The sequence below is a fragment of the Trichechus manatus genome, unplaced genomic scaffold (genome assembly GCF_000243295.1).
Source record: "Trichechus manatus latirostris isolate Lorelei unplaced genomic scaffold, TriManLat1.0 scaffold00081, whole genome shotgun sequence".
Classification (NCBI taxonomy): Eukaryota; Metazoa; Chordata; class Mammalia; order Sirenia; family Trichechidae; genus Trichechus; species Trichechus manatus.
In genome coordinates this window covers 6,803,344-6,817,184 of record NW_004444017.1, presented here as the reverse complement: position 1 = coordinate 6,817,184, position 13,841 = coordinate 6,803,344, and the positions used below count along the sequence as shown (strand labels likewise).

The following is a 13,841-nucleotide window of genomic DNA, read 5'->3' as shown; positions in this document are numbered from 1 at the left end:
TGTATGTATATATATATATTTTTTTTTTTTTTTTCCTTCATCCTGCCTCTCCTAGCCTTTCTCATCCATCTCTCTCCCTACTTTGTTTTTTCTCTAAGACTCTTACGGATATTTTCCAAAGTCACCATGCTGTGCCAGAAGCATTACTCAGTAATGATAAAATGAGAATGGCATACATTTATCTAAATCATTTCCTTGGCTTCACAGTCACTTGCTTGCATTCTTACAGCGTGGTGGAATCTTGAGTCAAAGGGGATACGATGAGGACAAGTCTTTTTTGTCTTTTATAGAAGGAAAATCCCAGGTCCATAAAGTCCATTTCTTGCCTAAGATTAATTCCAACAAATTGAACTATAACCCAGACTGCTGGATTCCCCGTCTTTTGCCTCTTGAAGATAACTGACTTTTGCCCGGTGTTGCCAGCTCTTCCTAGCATCAGCATCTTGCCATCTGTGTCTGATGAACTGAGAGATGATCGCATAGGGATAAAGTGAATGTACTCTGGTGTTCAGGACCTAGCCTTTGTGGCGGTTGGGACTTTTACAGTGCAGAGATCTTAATGGGGAAGGAGATGGGGAAACAAAGCCCTAAACAGAGACAGAGGTGGGCTCATATGTCTGCCATCTGAAGACCCTTTAAGATTAATTTAAAAAGACATTGATGCCTTTTGCACCCATCCCTACAGGATGCTGAAGGAACTTAGTGGGAGGCCATCTTATGGATTGAAAAGGAGTAAGGAGACCTAAATTAATAGGAGAGGGAAGTAAATCCTCGTAGGCATCCCAGCCCAGGGACGGTGTTAAGTACATTATGTTGGTAGGTAATTTCTTGACTGCGTGGAGATTGTAAGGGTGACATCATACAGGAGAGGGACACCATGCAAGGTCTAATAGTAAATAAACAGGGCAGCTCTGTCAGAAGTAGGAAGAAAGGAGCCCAAACCGAGAAAGGCTAACTCTTACCTTTATGGTACCTGGCACTTTTGTTGTATTTGTGAAACGTTTGTTATATTAGTAAAAACTGGAGAAGTTCAGAGGAGGAACAAATCAGTGAAGCTTGATGGTAGTCAGGAATGACTTAATGGTATTAAGCTGGACTTTGAGAGAGAAGTATGAAATGGCCAAGTAGAGGGCAGAGAAGCCATTGAAAGCATTCCAGGCAAGAGGACGACAGATGGGCATATTCATGACGTTGGCAAGACAGGACAAGGCTAGCCCAGTTAAGTGCATTATTCTTGCTACTGGGGCAGAGAGGCTAACAGAAGCCTAAACCAGATCCCCAAATTTTAACCTAGATAAAATTTTCATCAGCTTACCTCCCTACAAAGCTCCCCCTCATCTGTCAGAGAACAAGTGGACCCGAAAAAAGAATGGAATTTTAGGGATTACCTTAGCCCGCATTCTTTACCTAAGTTGATTAAGAGCTTCAGCTAAGAGAAGGCCTGGGAAGTTGCAGCTCAGGAGAAAAGAAATAACCCAGGTACTATGCTGGACCTTTAACTTACGTCATTTTGTCCTCACACCGACCCTGTGAGGGAGCTGTTTTATTAGTAATTTTATAAATCAGAAAACCAAGTTCAGAGAAGTTATAGATTGCTTGTCCAAGTTCGCACAGCTCGTAAGTGGGTGGTTTGTACTAAATGCCTTCTGAGATTTCTTACAGGACAGAGATTCTGGGAGGAGTGATTTCAGTCCCATTGTCAACTACAAACTCATAAACTGTGAATCATGTACTTCAGAGCTATATCTGTTTCATTCTTGCCCCTGTTTGTTCTTCCCTTCAGCTCTTTTCAAAGGATACAGGCTGCCCAAAAGCTGAGCTACTCTGTCTCTTGCCAAACACTAGCTCATTTTTAACTGCTGCCAACTTTTAATGCAGGACCCTAAATCAGACGTGTGTCATGTCTTTCCCTGTCATCTTGAGGCAAGAAAACACACACTGCCTATTAAGGTGATCTGTGAAGGGCAGTTCTCAGTGATGACAAGCCTGAAACAGTCCACTATCTCCACTCAGCTGGTCCCACCCTAAGCAGCCACCTGTGTCCTCCATCCTTCTCCTGGACCACTAGTCTCCCTGCCTCCACCATTGCCCCCTCTACAGTCTTGTTTCCTGAAAGCATCATGAGTGATCTTATAAAGGTATAAATCAGATCTTACCAATCTCCTACTTTCTACCTTTAAACTACCTACTGCTGTACAAGTAGATAGAGACAGATAGCTACCATCGAGTAAACTCCAGCTCATGGCGACCTTATGTACAACAGAAGGAAATGTTGCCCAGTCCCAAATTATCCTCATGATCACCAGCATGTTCAAGTCTATCATTGCAGCTGTTGTCGCAGTCCATTTCACCAAGCGTCTCCCTTACTGTCACTGGCCCTCTACTTCACCAAACATGATGTCCTTCTCCAGCAGTTGATCCCTCCTGATGACATGTCCAAAGCAAGAGAGTCAGACCATGTTCTGTTGTGATCCATGAGGTTTTCGTTGGCTAATTTTTAGAAATAGATCACCAGGCCTTTCTTCCTAATCTGTCTTATTCTGGAAGCTCCACTGAAACTTTCCACCTGAAACCAGGTGACCCTGCTGGTATTTGAAATACCGGTGGCATAGCTTTCAGCATAACAGCAATGCGCAAGCCATCACAGTATAACCAACTTAGAGACAGGTGGTGGGCAGTACACATAAATCCACAGTAATTTCCCAGGCTGACAGAGCTTCCATGTCCACCCCACCTTCCTATCCAGCCTCTCTGCTGTCTCCCAGCCTCTAGCTCACTGTATTCCTGCTCCATTCCTTAGATTGATTAGGCTATTCTCACCCTAAGACTTTACACTCACTGTATCCTCCCACAGAGTGCAGGATTCTTGTCCATCATGTCTCCACTTACACATCCCCTCCTCAGAGAGGCATTCCCTGACTCCTGATCTGAAGTAGCCACCCAGGCCCCATAGTACCCCCTGTTCAGTTCTCTGCATGACCCCTACTGCTATCCAATTCTTGTTTGTGTATCATCTGTCCGTCAGAGCAGAGACCTTGTCTGTCTTCTTGACTGGAGGATTCTCTGTATTTAGAATGGTACTGTTATTGAATAAATGAATGGCCCGGTCTACCTTTGGCTTACTCTGTAGCTGTCTGTCTTCTCCAGTTTCCTTTTCCAGTCATTGCTGTATTTAATTATCGAGATTCCTTAACTAGACCATCTAAAATCAGTTACTTGACTGAATTCTCCTTGATTTGTAGTTAGTTAATTAATGCTAGCATGACTGGATTTGCTAGTTGAGACAGACCTTATAGGGTAATGGCTAAAGTATAGATTTTGGAGCCAGGGTTCTGGGGTTCAAATCCTGTCTCTGAGGTTTACTGACTGTGAGACACTTTGGGCAGGTTGCTTAGGCTTTTTCTGCCTCAACTGGAAAAAGATGGAAAATAATGGTACCTAGTGGTACTTTAAGGAGCCCTGATGGCTGCTAACCAAAAGGTCGGTGGTTTGAACCCACCAGACACTCCATGAGAGAAAGATGTGGCAGTCTGCTTCCGTAAAGATTACAGCCTTGGAAACCCTATGGGGCAGTGCTACTCTGTCCTATAGGGTCAGAATCGACTTAATAAATGGGTTTGATTTGTGGTTTTTAATGATATCTTACTTCATTGGATTGTTTTGAGGATTAAATTTTAAATAAGTTGATAGATACAAAAAAGTTATAATAGTAACTGGCACAAGATAAATGTTAGTCCCTTTTTATTATTAATCTAAGAAGCAAAAAATGCCATCGAGTTGAATTTGGAAGGAGGTAGAGGGAGATACATTAATTGATCCCCTTCCAACATCACAAGTGATATCTCATTTAGTTATATCAACCTATGCGATGGATATTGTCTTCATTTTATACATGAGGAAACATTTCCCAAGAGACTAAATAGTTCACACAGCTATTGAGTGATTGAGACATATTTGAGCTGAGATGAAGCTTCAGTGGTCATGGTCTTTCCATCATGTCATACTACCGTCGTAGAAAACACAAGTTTCTGCAGTTTTCTTAGACGTTACCTTTTGGCTATGCTGGTGGGACCTGTTTCTGAAATGTAAACCTGCTTTTTTTTTTTTTTTTTTTAGTTTAACATACCATAGCAGGGTTCAGTGAGGATTTGCTAGTAGATCAGCCTATTGAGTTGTTTTCCAAGATCTAGAATTATACTTTAATACTTTCATTTTAAAAAAAGCCAATTAACCCAGGGAAAAAAATGAAAGTAAATATAACTAACTGTAATTTTCCAATGCTCTAATAAGCAAAACTTTTGGTTACAAGAAATAAAAATCTAACTCAGATTAAAGCTTAAGCATTAGGTGTACATCTTCCTTCCAGATAGTGATCTCAGAGGAGAAGGGCTCCCTCCCCCACCCCCTCAGCATTGCTACATTCCCCAGCATGATTGTGGTTAGCCTGACTTAGGTCACATGCCCATACTTGGAGCACAGTATCCTGGTGTGGGGCGGGGGGAAGGCAGTGTTCTGACAGACAGCCTGGGTCATGTGTCCACTTCTTTGGTGGGTAGCGTCAGGCTGCCTGATTGGTAGCCCCATCAGAATCACAGGGAAGGGCTGGGGTATTTCTTAAAGAATGAGATACAGAACAGACAAAAAAACACTTATTTTTGTCTTATTCATCATTGGCCAGAATTCACAAAAGTGAAGTGGCTTATGAAAAATTCTTAAAGGAGATGGTGGCCAGGCTGAAAATACAACCTATGACTCGACTGTCCTTATACAGGTACATTAAAATATAGCAAACATTGCAAGCACTAAGATTGATGGTCCTTGGGTTCCTGACAACACAGTATTGTCTCTGAGTCCAGGTTAAATGATGATAGCCAATAGTGGAAAATTCTATCTGGGAAAACATACAATTGTCATTGAAATCATTTGAAATTTATGAAAAACCATAAACTGTATTTTTCTAATAGGTTAATTTTTAGGGGTGGGGAGACAGAAAAAAAAAAAAGTCAGTTGCTTTGAAGGGAAAGAAGAAATATCAGATCACCAGGCGAAGGGTGGAAAGGATGGGTGCCATTCCATCTTTATTTTCTTTCACTCTTAGGCCCTTTTATTTTAACATTAAGAACCAAAAAAATAAGCCAAACCGCTTGCTGTCAGGTTGATTCCAACTCATGGTGACCCTATAGACAGGAAAGCTAATTTGTCAAAGGCGCACTCCAATGAGAAGGATGAAATGTAATCACTTCTGTTTCAGCAGCTATAGAAGTAGGGCCATCATTTAATTTTCAAAAGCTTTAGTTCCTTAAATGAGAGTAGAGTCAGAAAAAACAACCCTTTGTATGAGTGAATCCCACTACCAGTGTCATGGGAAAAGCCAAGATTAGTGGTTTTCAAACTTTTTTGACCACGCCCCCAGTAGGAAGTCCATGTTACGCTGGGACCCAGTAAACACATGTAGACATAGCTGAAAATTTTAAGAAATAATGTTGTCATTGTTAGCTGCCGTCAAGTCAGCCCTCAAGTAATGTGATCCCACACACAATGGGATCGGACCATTGTGATCCATAGGGTTTTCGTTGGCTGATCTTCAGAAATAGATCATCAGACCTTTCTTCCTAGTCGTCTTAGTCTGGACACTCTGCTGAAACCTGTTCAGCATCACAGCAACACGCAAGCCTCCACGCACGGGGTGGTGGCTGCGCTTGAGGTGCATTGGCCAGGAATCACACTGGGGTCTCCTGCATGGAAGGCAAGAATTCTACCACTGAACGACCACTGCCTTCTAAGGAATAAAAAAAATTAAAAAACCAAATCCGTTGGTATTCCGACTCATAGTGACCCTGTAGGATAGAGTAGAACTGCCCCCATAGGGTTTCCAAGGAGTGGCTGGTGGATTTGAACTGCAGACCTTTCGGTTAGCAGCTGAGCTCTTCTTAACCACTTCGCCACCAGGGCTCCAAGGAATAATAGTTAACTCTAGTTATGCTGCGATGCACTTAGATTTTTCTCTTATTCTGTTTTGTTCTGTTCTAGTCCACTCACAGTTTGTTGCAGGTTTGTGAATTTTTGTTTTGTTTGTTTTTTTAATTGTCTTTGCCCACTAAGGGGCCGTAACCTGCAGTTTGACCAGCGCTTCTGGAGCAATGATGGGAAAGCAAGGAGTCGAATGGTTGCGGGCAAGGGGAGCAGGCAGAGGTGGTCCTGACAGAGTTAATGCTCAGCACTGCCCACCCCTCCAGCCTCCACGCCTCTATCCCGCTCTTGTATTCATTCGTGGTTTCCCCAGAATTGCTGCTCCCAGCTTTTCGTGTGACCACATCTTTGTTCTTCACACACTGCCACTTTGTTTGCTGGCCCAGTCACAAAAGCCTTACATCTCTGCTCTGGGCACTGATTGGGTGATGACTCAATGGCCCTCACATACCCAAAGGAAAAGACCCCACCCCTCACCCCAGCTTCAGGCAAAGGGGAGAGAGAGGAGGGCTGGGCTCAAAGTCAGCCGTGGACAAGAAACCCGGGCCTGGGGAAGCCTGGGATGGCGATGGCATCCTGTGGCTGGAGGAGATGGGCAGGAGTGTGCTAAGACCAGGGACGCACGTTCAGAATTATCCGAAGTCTCACTTACTGACTCTTCCCCTGCCTCTCGCTGCCTGCAGGTAAATTCTACTGTAAACCACACTACTGTTATCGACTCTCTGGCTACGCACAAAGGAAGAGACCCGCTGTGGCGCCTCTGTCTGGAAAGGTAGTTGTAATCCATTCTGTAAGGGGGAGATGTGGCTAGGGTGTGGCTGAGCGTGGCCCACTGAAGGGCCGTGGAAGTACTGCCTCTCCTGTGAGTGGGAAGGGCCCGAGACATCACAGTCCAGTTAGAAAAGGGAACCAGCTTGCCAAGAATAATGCAGTGTTGTGCTTCATTAAGGTAATGTTCTACCATCTACTTCCTTGAGTCGTATTTGGGAGATCATTCAGACACTCCCTTCTGCAAACTCTACATAGAAGATGATTTTTGCCTTCATAAATAAGCAACTTTTTGAGAGAAGATTGCCCTGAGGCTGAGGACAACTTCCTATTCATGTTTCACGTAATTAGAGTTCTCATCAAGAAAGGCAGTGGAGAGAGAAAAGGCAGATTAAGGAGGAGTCCCTTCCTGAGTCTCTGCTCTACTCTCAAGATGTCTGAGAGCAAGTGGGAGCAAGAGCTAATTCTTGCTCTCCACACTGACAAGGAACTTGGCTGCCAATTCCTTTAACTCTCTTTATTCTGTGAGTTACTTATTTAAGGGGCAGCAGCAGTTTAAACCACAGGAACTTTTTTTTCCATGCTTGCTTTTTAAAAATTTTTTTGGCAAGTAACTGGCTCCTCCACCTGTGCTTGTCAAGGCATGCTGGGTATTTATTCCCTCCCCAACATGGATATCACCTTGTCGGCATGCAGGCTGGTTAGTGCACACTTGACAGGCTTCTGTTGACTGGAGAGGGACTTGTGGGAAAAGGTATACCTACTTGGAAGGGTCTAGGCTTTGACTTCTAGTGACTGCCATGGTAAAATATGTCCCCATTTTAACATAAAGACTTACGTGAGCAATACAGCTCTGGGTTAATTGATGAGATTAGAGTGATAAGCTAGCTAGTCAGATTTCATTGCCTTCTGTGATTTGAGTGCTTCCATCAAAGAGTCACCCTCTTCTTTCTCATGAACTTTTCTAGGAGGCCAGAGGACTGCTGCAGGATGGCCCCACTGCAGATGCAAATGAACGGGTCAGCACTGTCGCCAGCTCAGCTGAGAGAACCCCAGGTAGCCTCACTTCCTTGGTTGGCTGGGTGGTGCATCACTCTCTTTGCCTCTGTGACAAGGCCAAGGGAATGAGCCAGCACCTCCAAAGCAACATTTCTTCGATTGGGCACGAAGTGGCCCAAAACCCTCTGGATTCCTTTTTCATGTGCCAGCTGCTTGCATTTGGAGTCCCCTTTCTCTATGGCCTGTCGGAGGTGCTGGTCCAAATCAGAGGGGAGTTTCACTGGCAGACTGTGAGCCAGTAGGGGCGCCATCTAGTCAGCAGTATTACCCAGGCTTCAGGTAATACTTACTCAAAGCCTCAGAGTATTGTCAGGGCTGCTCCCGGGGTCTGCCCACATCCATCTAACACCTTGTGGTGGCTGGTCCAGATCCTGTGTAGGTGAGCAGGAATCCACAGCAGGCTGCTTTTATCCTTGACCCTAGTGGGAATCCAGAGTTGCAGGGCCTTCATGTACTTCCCAGTTTTGGACTCCTTTGACTGCAGGTGGAATTGTGCTAAATAAGGCCCCGCGTTCTGGATTGTGTTTACTGGAACTTGAGATTGTTGCATCCCACCCCCTGTTCAAGTGTCTGAATTAGCTTTCACTGCTCTTCTGTTTGACCTGTAGTTTCTAAGGCACACCCCTGTCCTGACCGTACTGGGGCATCTGAACTTCTAAGGAGGATCAAGCCCTAACTTGTGACACTTTCATTAACCACTTCCTTGCATCAGGAGTTGAATGACACCATCCCTACCTCCAAAAACACATTTATCCTAGTCACAGCAGGCAGGACTAGGAAGGGCTCATGGGTGCTAGGCCTGTTGTAAAGAACTGTATTGTTTCTTTAAAATTGCTTCCTCTCTGAGCTCTATGCAAAACCAGCCTATGGAAGTGTCCACAGTTCCACAAGCTGCTGGGTGGCCATGATGCCCCTGATATAGCCCCAGACTGTACGCAACCCAGGATCACTATGTAAATGAGAGAGGAAGTCGGCAATGCCATGTTTCTGTTTGTCACACATTCCCCTCCTGTTCAAAGCAAGTACATCTCAAGCAGCCATTTACAAACTCATAAGCCAGTTGAATATAAATATTAGAGGGCAGTAGCCAATGTGAGAAGCTATGGAGAAGGAGCTGGTAGTGGTAGTGGAATTTCCATGATGGGAAGAGGGAAGAGCTACCCACTTGGCATTCAAATAATAGATTTCCAGAGTGCTTCTTTACCCAGGTGTAAGCACTGACATAAGCCTTGTGGTGCTCATTCCGGGAGAGGGATAATGTACCCAAAGGCTTAGCACCCCCCACCCCACCCCGTCCCAGGTGGAGGGCAGACAGTGCAGTGGTTGGGTGCTGAGATACAGCAGACCTCAGCCAGGCTAGGTGCACTCGGCTTGTGCTGCTTCATGTGCGCTTATTACAATCTGGCCAAGCCTTTTAAGTGCCCTGCAAGTGGGACCAATGTTTTATAACCATGTTTAAGCCACAGATGAAGTTTAAACTTTCTACAGCCTTGAAGCCCTTTCTAATCTGTCTTTCTTGTGAAATGCTGACAACCCTTTGCAACTGACAATATCAGAGCACTCGAGGGGAGTGCCTGCAGAGAGAAAAATCACCAAAGAGATCTGTACAGAGACTTTGGCTTTGCACTCTTGAATGTGCATTTGATCAGGTGAGAGAACCACCTTACTAAGTTAGGGCCTTATTCCAAGGGAGATGGATTTTCCAAGGAACCTGGCTATTCAGTACTATATCACTAAAACAACTTAAGGGAATTAAACCTTTGATTGAGTAGCAAGTCCAGAACATTATTTTAAAGAATTAAATACAATGAATTTCAGGTCGTTCCTGAGCAAATCAAGTTTGCCCACTTTCCCATCTGTTTCAGGTCGCCATTCTTACTGTCTAGTTAAGATACAATGAATTTCAGGTTTTTAGGTAGTCTGACAAGTTAAGGGTTCCATAGAGAGGGAGAAGGATGTTCTACAAACAGGGAGAGAAGATGGGAATTGCAGTGTGGTCACAGAATCAGAGCCCTGAGGCATCTCACTCCCCATGGTTCTTGATTCTGAACTAGAAAGTCACTTGCCTGTCACAGCACTAGGGGTACAAGCCAGTTACGTGGCATCCCAAAGCAGTTGCAGCTTGCACCCCTAAAGTGAGTGAAGATGGCCACTGTCCCCCTACGTGATGGTGCTTTCTTAAACAGCAGGAAGGCCAGAGGGCTTAGGGCTGATGGCATTGCCTTGGTATCTGCCTCTGGGGACTTGGGCCTTTGGAAATTGCAGCTGTGGGTGCTGAATATGCTCCAAAGCACCAGCACTTTCTCTGAAAAGTGACTAACTTTTGCTAGCCTCCATAGAAAAGGAATAGAATCATGGGTGGCATTTTACATTGGCATGAAATGGATTTCTTTTTCTCCCTTGATAAAGATTTCCTTCTTTAAATCCCAGACTGAAGCTTTGATTGGTTAACTAGAGTTTCCTTTTGGAAAGTTTCCGAACAGCTCAGGTGTTTCAGGGCCCCAGAATGTGTGTCCTAGGCAGCGTCATTAACCCAGAGCCACTCTTCTTCTCCTCTGCTCTCCTGACAGGAGAAAGCTGTAAGCGAATGAACTCAATTACATTGAGTATAAATAAACCGCCCTCCCTAGACCACACCACCACTGGTAGAGCTGGAAAGCCAAGGCTGTCTATAGTCAGTGCTTGACCCTGCTGTGCTTGAGCTCTGAGCTGCCTCTTTATTTTGTGGTGTTTCCCTCTTCTCCCTAATGTTCTTTCCCCTTATGCCAAAATGACTGATGTTGCAAAAAAAAAAAAAAAGCCACCACCCACAAGGTAAACCATTCTAGGTCTGCTTTAAAGTGTTGTCTTTCTTTGTAACCTAATCTGTCACTGCTGCCTAACATAGTGTCTGGGGGACATTGTTTACAGTATTTTGTTTGTAATGTGCTTTTAATATAGAAACCCTATTTTCTGTTCTCAAAAATCTGTAAATGCTTTGCTTCCAAGCTTCTCATACTTACTGCTGCAGAGTAGTGGACCTGGCACAGATTTTCTTACTCTGGCCTCATAGTACCTGCCCTGACTTCAGGGAATGATTGGACAGCAACAGGCAGAGAAAGGAAAACCCCAAACGGGATCCCCCTGCTTGGGCACCAGACCCTCAGTTGCAGATTTTTTTCTTTTTTTTGATCCTTTTTTTGTCAAGAGGAATCCCCTTCTCATCCCACATAGTGGATAGACAAAAAATGAAATATAAAAGCTATAGAGTATCATAGGAAGGGGGTAGAAAAGCTTTTCCCCTAGAGCATTCATATCTGAACATTTGTAATGCGAGTACAAAGAGATAGGAGGGGAGAAACCAATTAGTCATTGTCTTCTATGGAAAAGATTGTTTTAAGTTTGCTGCCTAGCAGAGTAACAAGTGGCAGATGCCTGCCCCAGTCCCCAGACAGCCCCTTTGCATGATCACCATTAGATCCCATAATTTGGATGCGAATGGACCATTGGGAAATGCAGGCATTTCCCACACCAGCTAGAAGAATAGCCATGCGGTACAAGGGAGTTCTTGCCCGACAGGGAAGTTAAGAAATCTTTTTACTGCTTCCCAAACCCTTTTCCCCTATAGAATTTCTGGAAACCCTTTTAGTAGATAAGAGAGATTTCTGCAGTTCAGTTTTATTCCCTAGCCCTACTCCAAGAGTCTTAGTTGATGGTGATGTGTGAATATTTATATACACACACACGCATATATGAGCTTAGTTTTACGTTTAATTTATATATTGTGAACTAAATAATAATCACAATAATAATGAAGCTGTTTCTAAAGCTTTTGGTTCCTTGGTTCTGGAAACTGGGGGAGCTTTTATGTTGTGGAGCCATGCTCCTGCTCATGACTCACCCTGCTCAGTTATTTCCGAGGGGCACAGATGTCCCTGGCCTGGCTTAGTGTTCTGTCAGGATTTGGAGGGAGAGCAGCCCAGGACAGCACACCTGGGGAGATGGAGACTTGTGGTGAGTGGGTATCTCAGAAAATGAGCCATACACACCCCAACCTCAGAAAGTAGACTCAAGAGCAGCTAGGAAAGCAGTGGGTGCCACAGAGAGCACTTTGGTTGGGTTGGGAGAACCAAACCCCCCACCTTCCCTCCGCTTTGCTTCCAGGCTTGTATATTGGCTCCATTGGGTTAGTTACTTCATCTTCCGCAGTCGTTAGTGTGCAGTGTGTCTTTGGCTGTTTTCTATAGCACAGTGGAACATCTTTAGGCCTTCCTAAGAGAGGCCCCACTATGGCCTTCAAAGTCTGACTGGTGAATAGAGGGGCTCACTTTTTTCCTGAGCCGGTCAGGTAGGGTAGAGGCAGGGTGGGGGCAGGAGGGGAAAGGCAGCAGACCAGGTTCCCCACAGCAGCGGTACGAGGAAGCCAGAGCAAGGGAGGATTAGCTGTGCCCAGGAACGCGCCACCTGTCCACTTCTGGTGTCCACTTCTAGCCTTCCCTAACACCTTTATTTTTGCCCTTGTTTTTAACCTGTGCTGTTGTGAGTTTTTGGTGTGTTTCTTTGTGGGTTTTTTTATTTAATTGTGTAACTTTGTTTTTGCTGTTACTGTGAAACCAAGGTGTTGTGCTTTTATTTTATTTTATTTTAACAAATGTTACCATTCTTATTTAAGAGAATAAATTCCAAACAATCTTCAGGTTTCTGAGTTTTTCTTTTCCTTCCCTTTTTCCTGATTGATGGGTGGGAAGGGGGGAAGCTCAGGCAGGTCTTGAGAGTGGGTTTGAAAGCCAGCGGTTGTGCCTCAGGACTCTTTCACTTCTGAGGGTGGGTCAAGGAGAAAGCACAGAGGTATTAAAATGCAGGAAATAGGTTGTTTATACCTGAGATACAGATTCCCACTAATGGGAGAGCCCCTGTTCAGAGGGGTTGGCATGTTGGAAGACGTTTTGCTTTGTCGCAGCTGGAGGTAGAGGCGAAGAGCAAGAAAGACGTCATCTGTATCACACGTCCCACATTCAGTCAGCCAACATGAGGGACCTGCTGGCTAGAGCAGATGGTGGCACAGAAATCCCACACTGAGCCCGTGCCAGCCATGCAGACATAGAGCCAGGTGCTGCCTCCTCTGGTTCTAACTACAGTGGGCTGCTGTGGAGAGCTGAGAGCTGTTAGGTTTCTCCCCTCTGCCTTGAGGCTTTTCCAAGGGTGCCCTAACACTCAATGACCTTCCTCCTAGAGCTGCTGACATTAAGGGGTCTTGCTTTTTCCTCTCCAGCTGTCATCTCTCCCATGCTGCTTTGCTGAGACCTGAACGCTGAGCTAGGATAGCCAGTTCCGTTTGGCTGCTCTCAAACCTGGAGGGATGAGCCTATGTTAAAATGCAGTCTGCCCCCTTCTCTCATGCACTGCTGCTGATTCAGCAGTGGCGGCCTCTTCTGTCATGTTGGCATGATGACCACCGCAAGCAGAGGCCCAGCTTCAGGGCTGAATTGGGCCAAAAGAGGTCACCTTGGTGGGGGACACACTCAGCACAGAGTCTGCCCAGGCTTACTGCTCCCCTGCCGGGGAGGACTTCCCTGCTGTGCTGTAGGGAATGGGGCTGCTGTTAAAAGGACCGTCCTGGCCTCCGTCCACTCTCAGGCAGCCCTCTGGGACTTGAGTGGGTCTTTAGCTTCTCCATAGAGTAGACCAACACGCTCCTGGTTCTCTGTGGCATTATAGATAACCATGCTCCTTCTGTCAGGAAAGGTCTGCATCCCTACATACCTAACAACACCACCATAACACTGTCTTTTTTTTTTTTTTTTTAATTACCAGAATATTGCTGGTTCACAATTTATCCCAACAGAGAGCCTCGTGGCCTCTCTTGACCTGCTCATTTCCTTACCCCCAGTTCCTGCCCCATCTGTAGTCTGCTGCTCCCCTTGCTCTGAAATATGCTTCTACATCGGTGTCCTGATGGTGCTTGCAAAGGGTTTGGGAGAGAAAGAATTGGTATTAAAGGGGTTGTGCAATAAATGACAATTAATAAATTGACTAAGAATCAATGATAAAGATATATATATATT

At 45.0% G+C, this 13,841-nt stretch overlaps 1 protein-coding gene across 1 annotated transcript in view; it reads left to right on the top strand.

Annotated features, from left to right (window-relative positions):
• Positions 1-13,841, top strand: part of MICAL3 (microtubule associated monooxygenase, calponin and LIM domain containing 3) — a 216,887-nt gene that overhangs the window by 126,005 nt on the left and 77,041 nt on the right. Inside the window, exons 18-19 of the mRNA XM_012556919.2 lie at positions 6,654-6,742; positions 7,707-7,794. Of these exons, the coding sequence (XP_012412373.1) occupies positions 6,654-6,742; positions 7,707-7,794 (177 nt within the window). The remainder of the gene's footprint in view (positions 1-6,653; positions 6,743-7,706; positions 7,795-13,841) is intronic.